The sequence below is a fragment of the Elephantulus edwardii genome, unplaced genomic scaffold (assembly GCF_000299155.1).
Source record: "Elephantulus edwardii isolate Elephantulus edwardi_28Jun2011 unplaced genomic scaffold, EleEdw1.0 scaffold00206, whole genome shotgun sequence".
NCBI classification, from domain to species: domain Eukaryota; kingdom Metazoa; phylum Chordata; class Mammalia; order Macroscelidea; family Macroscelididae; genus Elephantulus; species Elephantulus edwardii.
Genome location: NW_006399956.1, coordinates 1,320,128 through 1,339,935, shown reverse-complemented (window position 1 = coordinate 1,339,935; position 19,808 = coordinate 1,320,128). Strand labels below are relative to the sequence as shown.

At 36.9% G+C, this 19,808-nt stretch overlaps 1 protein-coding gene across 4 annotated transcripts in view; it reads left to right on the top strand.

The window, feature by feature from the left end:
* C2CD5 (C2 calcium-dependent domain containing 5) overlaps positions 1-19,808 on the top strand; it is a 141,297-nt gene that overhangs the window by 10,937 nt on the left and 110,552 nt on the right. For all 4 annotated transcript variants that reach the window (XM_006897206.1, XM_006897205.1, XM_006897207.1 and 1 more), the window contains 4 exons: positions 6,849-6,935; positions 9,267-9,438; positions 12,229-12,324; positions 14,194-14,349. In XM_006897206.1, coding sequence (XP_006897268.1) covers positions 6,849-6,935; positions 9,267-9,438; positions 12,229-12,324; positions 14,194-14,349 — 511 coding nt within the window. The remainder of the gene's footprint in view (positions 1-6,848; positions 6,936-9,266; positions 9,439-12,228; positions 12,325-14,193; positions 14,350-19,808) is intronic.

Below are 19,808 nucleotides of genomic sequence, written 5' to 3'. Positions count from 1 at the left end.
TCATTTAATGCATTGGCAAAAAGTAAGGCCCCAGAAATTGATGGAATACCAGTTGACTTGTTTCAATTAGTAGATGCACACTTAGATGTGCTCACCAGTCTATGCCAGGAAATTTGGGGGACAGCTGTCTGGTCAACCAATTTGATGAGGTCCATGTTTGTTCACATTCCCAAGAAAGGTGATCCACCTGAATGTGGAAACTGTCAAACAGTATCATTAATATCACATGCAAGCAAAGTACTACTGAAGATCATTCAAAATTGACTAGAACAGTATATAGATAGTGAACTGCCAGAAGTTCAAGCAAGAATTAGTAGAAGCCTGTGGCACCAGAGATATCCTTGCTGATGCCAGATGGATCCTGGTCAAGAATAACACCAGAAAAAAATGTCTTTTTGTGCTTTATTGCCTATGCAAAGGCATTGTACTGTGTATCAGAACAAGTTCTCGCTGATATTGAGAATTGGAATCCCAGAGCACTTACTTTTGCTCATGTGTAACCTGTACCTGGACCAAGAGGCTATTGTGTGAACAGAGCAGGGGAATACTGAATGGTTAAAAATTAACAAGGGAGTGTGTCAGGGTTGTATTCTTTCTCCATAACTTCTTTAATCTGTATGCTGAGCAAATTATTTGAGAAGTTGAACTCTTAGGAAGAGGAGTGTGGCATCAGGATTAAAGGGAGACTCATCAATAACCTGTGTTATTCAGATGACAAAACCTTGTTTGCTCAAAGTGAGGAGGACTTATTGCAGAAGATCAAGGGATGCAGCCTTCAGTATGAATTGCATCTTAATGTTGTTGTTGTTGTTATGTGCCATCGAGTCGTTTGCGACTCATAGCAACTCTGTGTACAAGAGTCCTAAATGCCATTCTATCCTGTGCTAACCTCGCTGTCTCAAACACATTCATTCCCGCCACTCCCCTCGTAGAATTGATCCATCTCATCAAGGGTCTTCCTCTCCTGCGCCGTCCCTCCACTCCCAAACATGATGCCCCTCTTAAAGGAGCAGTCCCTCCTTGCGACATGCCCAAAGTATGTCAGATGAAGCTGCAGAATCCTTGACACCAGGGAACATTCTGGCTTCACCCTCTCCAGGACAAACCTGTTTGTTCTCTTAGCAGTCCATGGTATATTCAACACTCTTCTCCAGCACCACAACTCAGAGGCATCAGTTCTCTTTCTGTCATCCCTGTTCACTGTCCAACTCTCTGATACATAGCACGTAATTGCAAAAACTATAGCCTGGATCAGGCGCGCCTTAGTCTCCAGCCTGACGTTGTTGCACTTCAGTACTCTTGAGAGGTCCCTCACAGTTATTAAGAAAACAAAATTTAAACCACTGGACCAATAGGCAACATCATGATGGATAGAAGATGGAAATTGTCAGCAGCTTCATCTTGCTTGGATCCACAATTAACACCCTTGGTACCAGTAGTCAGGAAATAAGGAGACACATTGCACTGGGAAAATCTGTAGTTAGGGACCTCTCCAAATTATTGAGAAGTAATGATTTCAGTTTGAGGAGTAAGGTGCATCTGACTCAGGCCATTGTCTTTCCAGTTACTTGCTATGCATCCGAGAGTTGGACAGTGAATAGGAATGACAGAAGAATTGATGCCTTTAAACTGTAGTGTTGGAGAATAGCACAGAACATCCCATGGACGGCCAAAAGAAGAAACAGGTTTGAGAGGGTGCAGCCTGAGTGTACTTTGGAGGCAAGAATGATGAGGCTTTGTCTCACATACTTTGAACATGTTGCTAGGAGGGGTATTTCTTGGAGAGGCACATAGTGCTAGCAGAAGTGGAGAGAGGGTTGGAAAAGAAGAGGAAGACCCTCAACCAGGTGGATTGACATGGTGACTGCCTCAGTGGACTCTGGTGTATCAGGAAATAAAAGAACTGCACAGGATAGAACAGGGCTCAGATCTTTTGCTTATAGGGTCACTGTGAGTCTTTCTTTTCTTGATGGCACCTAACAATAACAACAACATTATGAGCCCCACAGTCAAATAGTTAGCTTTTCCATAGTAAAAGCTAACAGAAATAGACATTCTTCTCATGTTCTCTACTTTTCAGCCAAGATCCATATGACATCAGAATGATATCCCTGGTGTCATGACTTCTTCTAAATCTGTCCTGTACTTCTGGGAGTTTTAGTGTTGAGCTGCTTTGGGATAATCTTCAGCAATATTTTTCTTGCATGTGATATTACTGATGTTCTATAATTTCCATGTTCTGGTGAATCACCTTTCTTGGGAATGGGAACAAATACCATCTTTCCTACTCATTTGACTAGATAGGTGTCTTCCAAATTTCCACACACAAAGTAGTGAGCATGTCTAAGGTGGCATCTCCTATTTGGAATATGTCAATTCATATCCTATTGATTGCTGAGACCTTATTTTTTGCCAGTGCCTTCAATGCAGCTTGAACTTTTCCTCTCATCATTATTGACTTTTGATCAGATGGTACTTTTTGAACTATTTCAGTATTGATCGGTTCTTTAATCTGTGTCACTGTACAGAATTGAGGAAATTGATTATTTCTACTGACTTTTGAGGTCTGATATTAACCTACATTGTAGTTAAGATACATTTATAATAATTGGTAACTGGAATGTAAAAGTTGGAAACAAAGTAGAAGGATTGGTTGTTGGAAATTATGGACTTGCAGAGAGAAATGACACCAGAGATCGAATGATTTAATTTCGTACACTCATAAAAAATATTAAGAAAAACAGATGGTGACGAAATACATGGACTTCACCTGATGGACTTACACTGGAATCAGATTGAGTACATCTGTGGAAAGCAGTACTGGAGGAGCTCAATATTAGCAGTCAAAACCAGGCCAGGTACTGAGTGTAGAATAGACCATCAATTACTCACGTGCAAGTTCAAATTGAAGAAAATGAAAACAAGTCCACAAGAGCCAAAATATGACTTTGAGTCTGTCCTATCTGAATTTAAAAAGCATCTTAAAACCCAAGTTTGAGGCATTGAACATTAAGGGTCAGAGAACAGATGAATTGTGGGATAGCAAAGATGTCATCTGTGAAGAAAATAAAAGGTCTTTATAGAGACAGAAGAGAAAGAAAATACCAAAACAGATGTCAGAAGAGACTGAAAATTGCTCTAGAGTGTTGAGAAGCCAAAATAAGAGAGATGCTGAAGTACAAGAGATGAACAGAACATTTCAAAGGGCTGCTTGTAGCTTGAAGAGAGAAGGTATTATAATGGAATGTTCAAAGAGCTAGAATTAGAGAATGAAAAAGGGTAACTCACTCAACATTGCTCAGATGGAAAGAACAGAAAACAAATTCAAGCCTTAAGTTGCAGTACTTGCTATGGGCAATGCTTTCTGTAGGAAAGATGCAGTGTGCAAAATCTTGAATGATCTAGGAAGCATAAAAAAATTATTAGATACTGTCAAGTTGAGTATGACTTACCACAATCCTATACATAATAGATCTGAACCCCACCCTATCCTGTGCTAACCTCTCAATTTCTGACACAGTCAAACCCATTGCAGCAGACAGTGTGTCAGTCCATCTGATTGAGGAGTCTTCCTCTTCTTCCCTGTTCTGTCCAAGCATGATAAATCTTCTCCAAGGAATAGCCTCTCCTAGTAACATGCCCCAAGTATGTAAAGTGAAGCTTCACCATCCTTGCTTCTAAGGAGCTATCTGGCTTCACCCTCTCTAAGACAGGCAGTCAGTGGGATATTCATTTCTCTCCCCAACACCACAACTCAAAGGCAAGAATTTTTCTTCTGTCACCTATCCTTCTTTATTCATTGTCCACCTCATAGATACATAGCAGATGGTTGAAAAGACCATGATCTGAATCAGGTACACCTTAATTCTCAAATTAACATCATTGCTCCTTAGTAATTTGAAGAGATGCCTGACTGCAGGTTTTCCCAGTGCAGTATTTCTACTGATCTGACTATTGGTGCCAAATATATTTACACTTGGGTGTAAATAAAAATACACTTGAGTGAGTGAATAAAAGGAAAGAACTCAGCATTTCTCAAGCTGAAAGCACTGAAAAATTCAAACCTTCAGTTGCAGTACTTACGATGATATGAACAAAATAATTTTGGAATGATCCGGGAGGTATCATAATAAAATGGAAGGAATATACAGAATCACTGTACGAAAAAGAATTGGCTGACACTGAAATATTTCAGGAAATACCACACTATAAAGAGCCGATGGTAATGAAGGAAAAAGCCATTGCAAAGTAGATCAGGTGAGGGAGAGGGAGGGAAAAAAGTGCAACAATGAATGAATAAAAATATTATTAAAAAACCCCACAACTAACAAAAAATTGCAACCAACCAGAAAAAAGAAGGAAGAAAAAGTTGAATCTGCACTGGAGGCATTGGCAAAAATAAAGGCCCCAGGAACCAATGGGATACCAGTTACTTGTTTCAAATGACAGATGCAACCCAGAATACACTCACCAATCTATGCCAGGAAATTTGGAAGACAGCAGCCTGGCCAACTGACTGGAAGAGGTATATATTTGTTCCCATTTACAAGAAAAGTGATCCAACATAATATGGAAATTATAGAACAATATGATTAATATCACTTAGAAGCAGAATGCTAAAAGATCATTCAAAGACACCTAGAATAGTACATAGACAGAACTGCCAGAAGTTCAAGCTGTGTCAAAAAAAGATGGAGGGGATACATGGAGTCACTGTACAAAAAAGAACTTTGAGGTTAGGGAAGATGATTGATGTTATTAACTAGTGATCTAATTTAGTTGAGAGGTGGTAGGAAGTGTCTGCTTGGTGGTTGTGATTTTCAGCATTTTTTTTTTTTTAAAGAAATTTCTACTAGTTTATTTACAAAATTTGAATATATTGTTTTTAAGAACAAATTCTTTCAATTACCCTCACCTCACCCCCATCAAATTGTACAACACCATTATCAGTCCTCCCTTCCCCTGCACAGCCTCATGCCTCTGCTTCCAGCCTCTCCTACCCCTCTTGAATCCTTATATTAATTCTACAGTAGTGGTTTTATATAATATTTATCTTGTGGGACTGAATTCACTCAGCGTAATGCTCTCCAGTCCCTCCCAAATTAGGTAATAATTTACAAAATCATTGCTCTTGCATGCTACATAATATTCCATAGTGTGAATGTATCATAATTTCTCAATCCATTCGTTTGTGTTTGGGCTCTTTCCATGTTCTTGCGATGGTGAATAATACTGCTATAAACATTGGTGTACAAATTTGTATTTGTGCCTCATTTCTCATTTTCTCAGGATGTATTCCAAGTAGTAGAATAGCTGGGTCATAGGGAATTTCTGTGTTCAGCTTTTTGAGGAAGCACCAAACTGTCTTCCAGAGTGGTTGTACCATTTTACAATCCCAACAACAAGGTATAAAAGTTCCTTTCTCTCCACATCCTCTCCAACATTTATTACTTGCTGCCCTGTTAAACTTTGCCACTGTTACCAGAGTGAGATGGTATCTCATTGTGGTTTTGATTTGCATCTCTCTTATTGCCAATGATTTGGAGCATTTCTTCATGTGTCTGTTGGTCATTCAGATATTTTTCTCTGGAAAATTCTTTCTATGTCTTTTGCCCATTTTGTAATTTATCAGTCTTTTTTTTTTTTCCTTTGGAGGCCCAGGATTATTCTGTAAACTTTTGTTATAAGACTCTTGTCTGAAATGGTATTACCAAATGTTTGTTGCCAGTCCGTAGGTTTTCTTTTCACCCTGTTGGAAAAAGTTTTTGATACACACATGGATTTAATCTTTAGAAGGTCCCATGCATCAGTTTTAGCCTCTTTAGATTGTGTGTTTCTGGTTGTATTTGGCAGTCTCTTTAAACTTGGACTAGAGTTTCTAAGCTTGATCCTAGTTTGTCTCTTACGAACGTTATGGTTTTGGGCTTTACTCCAAGGTCACTGATCCACTTTTAGTTGATTTTTATGTATGGTGTGAAATGTGGATCCTGTTTTATTTTTCTGCTTGTGGAAGTCCATTTTTGCCAGCACCATTTGATGAAGAAGTTATCATTTTCCCATTTGATAGCTTTGATTTCCTTATCAAATATCAGTTGACCATATTAAGCTGGGTCTTTTTCTGGGTTCTCAATTTTGTTCCTTTGGTCTATGTGCCTGTCATTTTACCAGTACCATACTGAGGTTAGGTAGTGCTATATCTCCAACATCATTTTTGTTTCTTAGAAGTGTTTGGCTTAATTTCCAGCATTCTTTGGGTTAGCAGTGCAGCTCTCTGCCCACTAGTTAAATCTAATCTGAGGTTTAATAATTTCTGTTTCTTTGTCTAAAGCCTAAATTCCTGGGAGCTAAGTTGTCTTTCTTTTTTCTTTACTTTCTTATAGATTTATTTTTGAATTTCATGATTTTAGTGTTTACCAAAATTTGCAGGTATTTTGAAATAAGAAGTGTCTCCATACAGGCCTTTGTTTATTTCTGATTATGTTGTTAGATACCATTGAGTCAGCTGTGACTCATAGCACCCGTGTGAACACTGGATCATAATTCTTCCATATTCTGTGCCATCCTGATCATTTCTGCCCACTTGAACCTATTGTTATAGTCACTGTGTCAGTCCATCTCAGTGAGGGTCTTCCCCTTCATCAGTGACCAACCCTCCACTTTCCCAAGGATGATGTCCTAAATGAAAGAACCAAAAGATCTACTTTATATCAGATAGACCAAATTATAGCTATCAATTTATGTACTTGTCCTTATTATCAACTGTTCTAAAGCACTGTGTTCATCCTTTCCACGTTAACTTTAAATTCATGTTTCTGATACTTATATTTGAATTATTCCTTGTATTTTAGGTAAAATTTGGTAATACCACCTTTAAAACAGATGTATACCATAAGTCGCTTAACCCTCAGTGGAACTCGGAATGGTTTAAATTTGAGGTAAGTTTTTATTTTCTTTTATTATTATTAAATTTTATTAGTTTTAATGAACATTTACATGAGGTAAGTTTTTAAATGTCAGCATTAAAAATACTATTTTTGGTGAAAATATACACAACAGAAATATATAAGCTCAGCAGTTGTTGCATGTATAGTTCAGTGACATTAATTACATTCAAAATGTTGTACAGCCATTCTCACTATTCATTTCTACACTGGCCCTTTATCTCCACAGCCAACCTTTTGAGTTGTCAGTTACATATAGATAACTTAAAGGAGCACAGTAGCACAGTGCTAAATGCAAGCATTCTTCACTGTTGTTGTTAAGTGCCCTTGAGTCGCAGGCGACTCATAGTGACCCTATGAAGAAGAGTCCTTGACGCTTGGGTGCCTTTCATCCTCTCTCCAGGTTCATTGGGTTTCCAGAGGCAAGCTATTATGGAAGTGGATGTCACTCCTTCCAAGCTTGTTTTAATTGGGGAGCTCCACCCGACTCTCTGTCCTCATTGTGTAGCCAACCATTAACGCATTTGACACATCAGTGTCACAGTGTTCAGCCTCACAGCAACCAAAAGTGAACACGGTGTGGCAACTTGTACACCAGGGCTATATGACCTAGAGGAATGTCTGAACAAAAACAATGAAAGACAGGCCTGAGGGCAGCGGATTAAAAGCCACCCACCTTTGGCTTGGTAGCATCGCTTTTTGTCCTCTGGGCCAGCTGATCTCTCTGTCTATGTTGATATTATTGTTGTTAAGTGCCTTCAAGTCGCAGGCGACTCATAGCAACCCTATGAAGGAGTCCGCTATGCTTGGGTGCCTTTCATCCTCTCTCCAGGTTTATAGGGTTTCCGGAGGCAAGGTAAATTGGGATAATTTTGGTTTAAAGATTATCTCAGAGAAATAGTTTCAATTTCATTGGCTCTAGAAAGTCTCAATTCCCAGAGATTTTGAAATTTTGTCACATTTTCCCTTTTTGTGATCAAGATTCTTCCATAAATCTTAGCATTTTTTGAGTTTATATAGATTAACAGTTTTTTCCCCAGAGATGTTAAGACTGACTATATCTCAGAAACAGCAAACATTTAAAACTTTTAAGAAGGATCCTACTAATTTATGTATTTTGTGATTTGACATGGGCTATTTTAACTCTGTTTTTCATTCTTAGTTATGCATTGCATCTTATGTCTAAATCTTTCTGTTCTGATTATTCATATTATTTGCTATATATATGTGTATATATCTCAAATTGTATATATATTTTTAATTTCTTAGTTGATATAGAAGTACCCTTGGTGGCACAGTACATAATATATTGGGCTCCTAACTGAAAGGTTGATGGGTCCAATCCTCTAGTCATTCTGCACAAGAAAGACACTTTACTATTAAGATTTATAACCTCAGAAACCTGATAAAAAGTTGCTATGAGTTGACATTGACTTGGTGACTTGGTTGGATGGGTTTTTAGTTTAGTCAGTGTAGAGACTTACAGTGTTAGAGAAAGGAATGTGTGAATATACCATGAGGCTATGTGACAGTCCTCAGAGATGAATATTTTATGATGGATCCTGACAAACTCGAGAATGACATTGTGTCCAGGTGATGGCAGCCACATTAGGGAAAGTCTTTATCTTGTTCAGCTCTATAGTCCCTGTGTTTGGTAGTACTTGCACAAGTCAGATACTTGATAATGAGTTATTAGAGGAGGCAATAAGTTGGATATGTGTTTTAACAGAAGTTATTTTTTCTTCTTACTAATAATATGTTTGTTTTACTCTCTGAAATAGTCATTAAAAACTCTAAAAACCCCCCAGCCCTCTAAAGTAAATTATATTCTTCAAATCTTTAATTAATACATGGATTCTTTAATTATGACACTCCTTAAACATTTTTTGCTTAGTATCATACATGTTCAACTCAATTCGTTGTTGAGTTGGAACCTACTCATAGCAAACACACTAATGGATTTTTGGAGACTTTAAATGACACAGGAAGAGATTGCCATCTTTCTCCCTCGAAGCTGGTAAATTCTAACCGTCAGAGAGGCTTGGGCTATTGGTAGGCAGCACAGCTCCATGTGGTGTTAATCACCTGACCTTTTTGCCTAAAGCTTATATATACTTTAAAAATTTCTGCCTTCAGAATTATGGTAGCCTGTGGAAAAAATAAAAGTTACAGTCTTTATATGTGTTAAGTAGTCTATCTTTGTGCTTGATGATTAGCCTATAAGATTTAATTTTCAGAAAGAAGTCATTTTTATTTGTTGTATATATGTGTTTATGAAAATGTAACTTGTAAATGTTAGGATTTAATTTTAAGGTGTACTTTTAGGTGGATGATGAAGATTTACAAGATGAACCTCTACAGATCACAGTCCTTGACCATGATACTTACAGTGCAAATGATGCCATTGGTAAAGTGTACATTGATATTGATCCTTTACTCTATAGTGAAGCTGCAACAGTCATCTCAGGATGGTTTCCAATTTATGACACTATACATGGTAAGGAATAATGTTTTAGTAAATATATAAAAAAATTTTAAAAATCCTTCCTTAAAATTTTTTTTGATGTCATATGTTGGTGATCTCAATAATTTTTGAGATTGTAAAAAGGGATCTTGCAACTAGAAAATATAAAAACTACTGCTGTAAAATGATAAATATCTTTATATTAACTAGTGGACTCATTGTTTACTAGCCTATGGCTTTTCTCTCTAGCCTTGAGTCTTCCTCCTCTTGTACTTTTTTGATCTGGCTGTTTCATGGTTAGTAGTTAATTAAAAGTAGATAAGATGTTTGCTCAGGTTTTCCTACAAGCATGTATACTGGAATGTTATATAAATTTCTGTATTTTATAATTACAAAAGAAGTTAAAAAATAAGGTGTAGTTGATTAGAAACATATGGATAGTTGCAGTTCAAATCTGCCAAAATGCTTTGTGGAGAAAGTTGGGTAATTAACTCCTGCGAGATTTACTGCCTGTGAAAACCTGCTGGAGGGTCAGCTGTGTGTTGGTCCCGACTTAACAGTACACAAGAACAACATGGGCAGTACAGTAGTTTTAAGAGGAAAAAGTATGTGTTTTTTTTTTAAAAAAACACATTTAATCTGAACCTGTGAATATGTGCCATCATTGGAAAAACTGATTATCTGATAAAATGTATATCTCTGGATAATTTAATTTTGAATAATACTCTTCTACTTTTTACATCTTTCCTGTAATATACATGTATTTTATATATAATCCGGAAAGAAAATAGGGTCAAATCTTACATTATCAATCAAAAAGCCCACTGAAGAACATATTTGGGCTTCAATTAAAGGGAGAATGAATTTTCCAAACGTTTTATGTTAAATAAACTGTGGCAGTGGTTTGATTCTTGGCTGCTTACCAAAGGGTCAACAGCTTGAACTGATTATTGGTGCTACAGGAGAAAGCATTTGTTGATCAATTTCTAATAAAGATTACTGCCTAGGAAGCCTTATAGTGCACTCCGTCCTATAAGACCACTGACCTGGAAAGAACATGAGGGCACACAGCTACAACACTGCTGACAACTAACCACTACAGCGTATTTTAATATGTTTACAGGCCCTTTATTAAGGAGAGTATTTTTCTTTTAATAGGTAAATTAATAAGTCTCCATTCTTGTAAGATGAAGTGTGAGTTTAAAGTGCAATCAGAATAGCCAAGTGAAAATATTTAGTAAATGTTTAGAGATAAGGTCTGAATCATTCTTATTTATGTTATAAAACATTTTTTCTTTTAGTTTCTTAGTGTTTTAGTTTTTGTTCATGGGAATAAAACATTTTTAAAAAATTATTTTGATTTGAGTAATGTTTATAGAACAAACTGTGATAGTTTTAGTCAACAGTTCATACGTACTGTGTTTCATGATGTTGATTTTAGTCCTTATGCTATAGCAGCACTCTTCCTCCTTTCTTCTCTGTTTCCCAATTTTATCCATCCTTTCCCTGTATCTTTTTGTGCTTTTGGAGCTCTATCCCTTGACTAGTTCTGCATTTTATTATCTTGCATGGATGAGCTAAGTAGTGTGTTCTTCCTCGGTGTAACTGATCACCTTATACACCTGTTTCTTGTTTGACTGGAAGGTAGGTCATGGATGATCAGTTTTAGACTTGACCGGTTACTACAGATCATAGTCTTAGTGCTTCCATCAATCTCTGGTGGCCTAGTGGTAAGAAGCTGTGCTGCAATCACAAAAGCACATGGCTCAGTTGGAGGAGGATGGACAGTCTTCCCATGCATTTACAGCCTCTGAAAACCTGCTGGAGGGAGAACTATGAGTCGGTTCTAACTTGATGGCACATACCAATATGACTCTCAGACCAGTAGGCCTGGTTGGTTTTTTTTTAATTATTTTGAGTTTTATTCCTTATTTTTCTCAGAAGTTTTATATTATAATCCCAGAACAGTGAACAGACTCACAGAGATTGAAGTTACTATGCTCCATGGCTTGACTAAACAGTTTTTCTTCACTCTTTGATACGCACAAGAAGAAACCAGTTATTACACCTTGGATGGTCTTTTTAAGCTTTTAAGAACCCAGTTGCAGCCTATTTATGAGCTTTTAAGCGCATCAGTGTAGCATACAACATTGTCTGTGGACCAGTTGATCTTCATGGCCTCCAACACTGTGGTCTTGAGTTCTCAGACTCGGTGACCATCCCCTCAAAGTGCTTATTATGGCTATGACATTTTCATGAGGAAAACCCCTTTGTTTTGTTTAAAATCTATTTTTGTGTTAGATGTTGACATAGTCTCTGGAATCCTAATCTGGTTTTAAGTCCTGACCTTGCCATTTACTGTTTATTCTAAAGAACCTACATAATAAATAAACTATACACTGTATTAGCTTTTACTAAAATGAGTATGTTAATACTATAGAAAGTATCTAATTAGGTTGATGTGAGCATTATGAAACATTAAATGTACTACCTTTTCTGTATTTCAAACCTATTGTTTCTAAAATGACCAGCCACTATTATCAGTTTAAATGGGGCTTCTTTTCCATTGGTGAGGCACTGAATTAAATGAAGTGGCAACTTGTGGTAAAAATTAAAATTCCTTAATTTCTAATAGACACAGGTCTGTTTTAGAAAAGATAATAAAATACTAACCTTAATAAGAAATTAGGAAACAAAGTTAGTAGTGCTATTGTGCTTGGTAGATGACTTTAAAAATCAGTGATTGGAATTTATTTGTCTAAGTTTTTCCTTTTACATTATTTTTCCAAGGTAGAAACTTGTTTTTTCCTTTTGATTTTATAGGTATTCGTGGGGAAATCAACGTAGTTGTCAAAGTAGATCTCTTTAATGACTTAAACCGATTTAGACAGTCATCATGTGGAGTCAAATTCTTTTGCAGTAAGTAAATGTATTTTATTATCTTTTTAATGGAACTTTAAAAATGACTAAATATAAGTCTAAGACTAATAATATCTATAATGATTATTTAAAATCAAACAGAAAATCACTAATTTTTAAGAGATTGTTACTTTAGGTCTGGGGAAATATTTCTTTTAACATGAGAATATATTGCATCTAACTTTTTCACAACTTTGTTAAATTTTTGTTTGACAATATAGTTACCTAGTAATGTTTTATACTTAAAAATAACAGTAGAACACTTTAGCAAGCACAGTGCTTCTATGCCACATTACATAGGCTTTTACAGGTTTGGAGCATTCTCAATGAAATATGGATCTAAATTGTACAAACCTTTGCAAGCCAGCCAGCCTGGATTAGTAAAGTGGAAAACTACTAAATTGTTGAGTTAGCTTTAAGCCTCACCATTATTTTAAAATACTTGGTTGGAGAGGAGCTATTTAAACAAGTGACTTTTCCCTTGCTTATTAGTGTTTTAAGAGACGAGTGCATTGGTAGTTTCAGATTCGGCCCCTTTTCTCATTCAGTCCTTTTTTAATCCGCTCAGATTTTATTTAAAACTCGTGATATTTGATGTTCAAGATATTAAATAATACAACAATAAATGAACCAGTTAGTCTTATGACCAGAAGTTTTAGAAACAAAAAAAACTACAAAATGAGCCTGCAAAACTTTTCGGAGGCAAACCTTGCTGGATGCTTTGGATTTGACTGCTAAACTGAAACCAGGACTTTTACTTACTAGGGAATTGTGTTTTTCTGTGAATCTGGCTTGAGACTGCTGGACTAAATCTGCATTGATATTGTGAGATATTCGTTGCCTTTCTCACTCCCCCAGTCTTGGTACCACAACTGTGAATAATGTCTGTGCATCAACAATGAATATCAAACCCAGAGTTTGGTGGAAATAGGTACAGGAGCATGGGCTGGTGTTTCTCACTTAGCAGCTAGCTAGCTATTTGCTGCTATGGATATTATTGATGGGAAAGCTCCCTTGTATGAAGTGGGTGAAAATCATACTTGGCCTCCACCACCGTTCTTCTCTTTCTTTTGCAGCTGCTAGCTGAAAGGTCAGTAGTTTGAATCCTTTAGCCATTTTGGAAGAGAGAAACGGGCAGTCTCCCCTCCCATAAACATTTAAAGCTTCAGAAACCTGATGGAGAGTTGACTCAGTGGCAGTGGGAATTTTTTGATGGAGGGAGTGGCAAGGAGATATAAGGTACCCTGTTGGTATCATGAGTAACAAATTGGGCTGCTAATCAAAAGATTGGCAGTTTGAACTCACCACCTGCTCCTATACGAGAAAGTGACTGTCTCCTCTCTTTAGTATTTATATCCTCAGAAATCCAGTGGAAGATTGATGTGAGTCAGAATGGGCTGGGTGGTACTGTGTTTTAGGTATACAGTATACAAAGGAATTTCTCCATTGAACTTTAAGAATTAATTAAAGATATTTTTTTTCATTATCTGCTTCTGCCTATATATATGCAAATAGTCACCTTGCTGACCTTATTGTGAATTTTAAAATTTTGTATTGCATGCTGTCTAATAAAGTCTACTATAGTAATTTCCTAAATGGTAAAAAATTATGTTCATTCTGCTTATGGAGCTCGGGTGGTGTAGTTCATAGCAAGATGCACAGCTAAGCCTTTCTGCAGTTTGAATCCACCAGCAACTCTATGGGAGAAAGATAGGCAATCTCTTCTTGTACAGTTTACAGCCTTGGCAACCCAGTGGAGGGACAGTTGTGAGTTGGTTCTGGCTTAACAGAAATGCATTATTTTTTAGGGATGTTACATGAAAAGGGTGAAATAGTTAATTTGTTGTAATAATTCATTTGTTTTAACAGCAACATCTATTCCAAAGTGCTATAGAGCTGTGATAATTCATGGATTTGTTGAAGAACTTGTGGTCAATGAAGACCCAGAGTATCAATGGATTGATCGAATTCGTACCCCAAGGGCATCAAATGAAGCCAGGCAGAGGCTCATTTCTTTAATGTCAGGTATTTTTTTAAAAACAATTTCATGATTGATTGATAAAGTACTCTTAAAGATATGTATAAAGAATTATGTTAATTTTATTTTATTTTTGTTTAGAGCGGTAGTTCCCTGTGGTTTGTGGAACTCTTTTCCAGTTTGTTATAATATGTACACTGCAGAGAAAGACCTTTATGTTTAATGTGTTTGTGAAGTGAACATCTCCATTTCTAGAGATTTTAATATGTTAAAAGCCCTGAATGGTTCTGCAGGTTATCAGCTTTTTAACTTTAACTCTCACTACGTCCTAAACTTAGTTGAACACAGTACATTTTTTATTTGTGCATTTAGAAGGTACCTAAGAAGTATTTACTAAAGGAATGAAACATTTTAAACCACTTTTTTTGGTGATTTTGAAATTAGTTGGAGAGATTACTGTAATGCATACTAATACTCTCTTATGGAAAAGACTTGCTACATACTTTAAATAATAAAAAGTGTCACTTAAAAACTGGAATTTTCACTCAAGTACTTTTTTCTTAATGAAACTTTCATATATTTTTATGTTTTTTTCCCCAAATATTATCGTTTACTTCATATTAAAATTTAATGAGTCCCTTTAGGAAAGAGTTTTGTTTCAAAAGCTTATTTAAAAATGTATTTATTTCGTGTCAAACACGACTCATAGTGACCCTAAGAGAACAAAAGACCTGAACACATTTCTAGTTCAGAGTTTCCAGAGGCATGTTGCTTAGGAAATGGATACATTGGTTTCTTTATTTTGCTTGGAGTTCTGGGTAAGGTACCAGTGATAAATGTGCTCAAATCTTAATCATAAGATTGGCAGTTCCAGTCCACATAGAGGCAGTTTGGAAGAAAAACTTGATTCTAAGAAATTGGGCATTGAAAACCCTATGTAGCACAGCCCTCCTTTGACACGCATGAGGTTGCCAGGAGTCAGACTTGGATCGATGGCAGTTTGCTATTTATTAAATGTGTACAAACTCTGTATATTATAAAAGCATCTTATAAAGTGTATAAAAGTTCTTCTAGAAATACAATTTTATGTTTATATACGTTAATAAAATAGAAAAACCTTTAAAGTACATGTTAAATGGATTATTTTTATGAAATGCAGTTAACATGGACAAAATAAATTATAGAAAGATAAACACTGCTTTCTGCACTTTTCATAATGGAAGTGGTCTAAAGTTCTTTGATTTTAACTTCATTTATAAGAAAAGGTAAATAATGCAAACATTAGATTATTTTTATATCAATTTGTGTATATGTGTGCATGTTTATTCATTTAATAGTTGTTGGTAGGGGAGCTCTGGTGGCCTATTGGATAAAAAGTTGTTCTGCCACATTGTTTTGAATCCACCAGCTGCTCTGAGTCAGAAAGATGACCACTTTTCTCCCATGCAGTTTCCTGCCTCTAAAAACTCACTGGCATCTGATCTGTCAAAGTTGTGTCCTGCTTTGTAGTACATAACAGAAGGAATTATGCAAGTCACATTCCATAGGAGACTACTAACAATCTAGAATAAAGAGCTAAGAGACTTACTGGAGAAATAGAATTTTAAAGCATCTCCAGTATTTTCTGTTTACGATACTGCCAGATTACTTCTTTTAGATTTTAGTAAGGAAAACTTAATTTGTCTAGAAAGAAGATGAGGGGGAATAGTGTGTATAAATTTTAGAAATGAATCCTTGAAATTTGAAAAATGCCACATTTGACTAAATTCAGTAGTTCGTATGTTCTCGACAGCTGAGTTACATATGTAACTAAAGAAGTTTTTTTAAAAAGAAACTACATTGTTGCCCCCTTTATACTGTGTAAATAAGCATAAAATAAAGCATGGTAAGTCATGGAAAGCAAACAAGTCTTGTCTCCAACTCATTGCTGCTGAGTTAGACTGACTTGTAGCTGATTCTCCAGCAGTTTTTCTGAAGCTTTTCTAAATTGCATGGGAGGAGATTGCTCATCTGCTTCCCACAGAGCAGCTGGTGGATTCTAAATTGCCAGAGACATGGCCTCTGAATTAGCAGCTCAGCTACAAATTGTGTCACAGATCTCCCTAACAGAGACATAAAATTGGAAATGAAGTACTAAGCAAATTTGGGAAAATATTCTATGCTAAGATTGGAAAAAAGATAGAAATGGAGAAAACATTGTGATGATGATGTTGTTGTTAAATGCTGTTGTGTCGCGGGCGACTCATAGCGATCCTATGAACGAAAGACCTGGGCACCTGTATAACTTTCGTCCTTTCTCCAGGTTGATAGGGTTTCCAGAGGCAAGCTACTGTGGAAGTGGATGCCACTCTTGCTTCCAAGCTTGTTTTAATCAGGAGCTTCACCAAACACTGTCCGCCATAGGTAACCATTCTCGCATTGACTCATCAGTGTCACAGTGTTTGTCTTCAGAGCAACCACGAGTTACCTCTGTACAGCAAGTGGACATTCCAGGGTTATACAACCTAGAAGAATGTTTCACCAAAAACAATTAAAGGCAGGCCTGAGGGTCGCAGAGTAGAGTCACCCACCTTTGGCTTGGGAAAATGGCTTTCTGTCTGTTAGGCCAACTGCTTTTTCTCTGTCTCTTTCCCTATACTGTTATACTTTCTACATTACTGAAAATCCACCCGACACTAATGAGCTTATGTTCAGGCCTGTCATAGATTTGTCAGTGACTTTGTAAAATGATTTAAGCCTATTGGGAAATAATCTGTCTTAAGAGCTATAATAATTTTCATGCAGTTTGACCTAATTATTTCCATTCCTGGGAATTCCTCTTAATAAGGTAAATCAGTAACAGAAAAACAACACTAAGTTATTTCTAACAGTTATGTCTTACTTATAATAGTACTACTGTAGAAAAAAATTAAATATTTTCCACAGCAGGCAGGAGAATGGTTAAATAAATCAGCTTAATGTATTGTTAGTAACCTTAAAGTGAATATTTATGAAGACCATGTGAAACAAAAAGTGGTCTGGAATCAATTGCTAGAAGCAGAATATAAAAATTCGTGTAAAGCAAGCTTATTTTAGCAAAATTTTAAAAATGTACATTAAAAAGTTTTATCATTAAATAAAACTATCTTTTTATATTACTATTATTGTTGTTATTGTTGTTGTTATGTGCCATCGAGTTGCTTGTAACTCATAGTGACCCTGTGTACACTATCCCTGAGCTCTGCTCTGTCCTGTGCCGATCACACCGTCTCCGACACACCCATCCCGATTATCCCAGTCACTGAATCAATCCACCTCATAGGGGGCCTTCCCCTTCTGCGCTGTTCCTCCACCCTACCAAGCATGATGTCCCTCTCTAAGGACCGGTCTCTCCTCACAACATGTCCAAAGTATGAGAGACGGAGCCTCAGAATCCTTGCCTCCAAGGAGCAGCCTTGTTTGACCCTTTCCAGGACGAATCTATTTGTTTTCCTAGTCGTCCATGGTACCCTCAATAACTCTTCTCCAGCACCACAGCTCAAAGGCATCAATTCTCCTTCTATCCTCCTTAGTCATTGTCCAACTCTCTGATGCATAACAAGTGATGGCAAAGACCATGGCCTGTATCAGACGCACCTTAGTCTCCAGAGAGATGCCATTGCTCTTCAGTACTTTGGAGAGGTCCCTAACAGCAGACTTACCCATGGCAATACGTCTTCTAATTTCCTGGCTGCTGGTACCAAGAGTGGTGACTGTAGAGCCAAGCAAACTAAAGCTGTGAACACTCTCAATCTCTTAACCATCCATCCTGATGCTGCCAATTGGCCCAGAGGTGAGAATCTTTGTCTTCTTGACATTGAGCCTCAATCCATATTGAAGGCTGCAGTCCTTGACCCTCTGCAGCAAGCACTTCAGGTCCTCCTCAGTTTCAGCAAGCAAGGTTGTATCATCTGCACATGACAGATTGTTGCTAGATCTTCCACCAGCCTTGACCCCACATTTCTCCTCATAGGGCTCAGCCTCCCGGATAATTTGTTTTGCATACAAGTTGAAAAGGTGTGGAGACAGGACACATACCTGGCGTCCGCCCTTCCCAATTTTGAACCATCATTATTATTTTTAAATTATTTTAAAATGTTTTATTTTACATTTATAAGCACCCACCCTACACTTTCATCTGCATGGTTTTATCTTAGTAACCTGGTGCGTTTGGCAGAAGAATGTTTAAATCTATTTTAGAGTTAGGGAGCCTAGTGACTTAGTAGGCAGTTGCGCTGTCAACCCAAAGGTAGCTCTCATTTCAGAGCCGTCAGCAACTTTGCCAGAGAAAGATAGGCATTCTCCTCCTGTGTGATTTATAGCCTAAAAACCTGCTGGCATGTCAGTTGTAAGTTGGCTCTGACTTGACAGTAGTGAGTGAGTGAGAGTTTTTAATAATTGAGGAGATTAAGTGACATTTATATTTATGCATCTGCTACATTATGGAATACCAAACTCTTACAAGCTTACCTTGGTACACGTCCTAGTGTGTTTTGAAGCCTGTGTTTGTGACTGCACATATGTAAATGAAATGTGACATTGAGGCTTATCTCTTAAGAGGAAAATCCCCATCCAAATACAGGTAAAAGAAATACACAGTTGGTGTACTATTATTGTCATTGAGATTTCCCTGTATATAGATAGGTCTGCAAAAGAACTGCTCTATGTAGTGAAGATCGCTGTGAATAGTGTAAAAGATATTCAGTCTGTTGATTTGGAGGTTGAAGATTGAATATAGATGACCATAAGTGAATGGACTTTCTCCTCTACAGTTGATGTCTTAGACCCAAGTGTAAAGCAAACCTTTTTATTGTTGAGTGCAGTCTAGTTGAGTACAACTTATAGTAGCCTTGTGAGCAATAGATCTGAATGTTGGCCTGTACCATCCTCATAATTTCTGACATACTTAAACCCTTTACAGCAGTCATTGTGTCAGTCCATTTGGTTGAGGGTATTACTCTCTTTCATTTACACTCCTCACCTTTCCAAGCATGATTTCCCTCTCCAGGGAGTAACTTCTCCTTATAATATGCCCAAAATAGGCCAGAGGAAGCTTTGATTAAAAAATGGTGTTAAAGAATGAATCAAAACTTTCCTCAATTCAAGCTATCTTATCTCTTAAGCTTTTCATCTTAGACCCTTGCTTTGTTTTAGTTAATCCCATTTGTACAAATGTCACATGCATTGATGCCATGATATGTAGTTTCTTTAAGGTAAAGTGACAAGCAAGTAGTATATTTAATAGCAGTAATATACCTATTTGAAAAGGTATGGAGATAGGATGCATCCCTGGCGTACGCCCTTCCCAATTTTGAACCATACGGTGTTCCTTTGCTCTGTTCTGACGACTGCCTCCTGGTCCAAGTATAAGTTTCGCATTAGAACGATTAAGTCTTCTGGGATTCCCATTCTTCTCAGAGTCAGCCATAGTTTGTTATGATCTACACAGTCAAATGCCTTTGCATAGTCAATGAAGCACAGACATTCC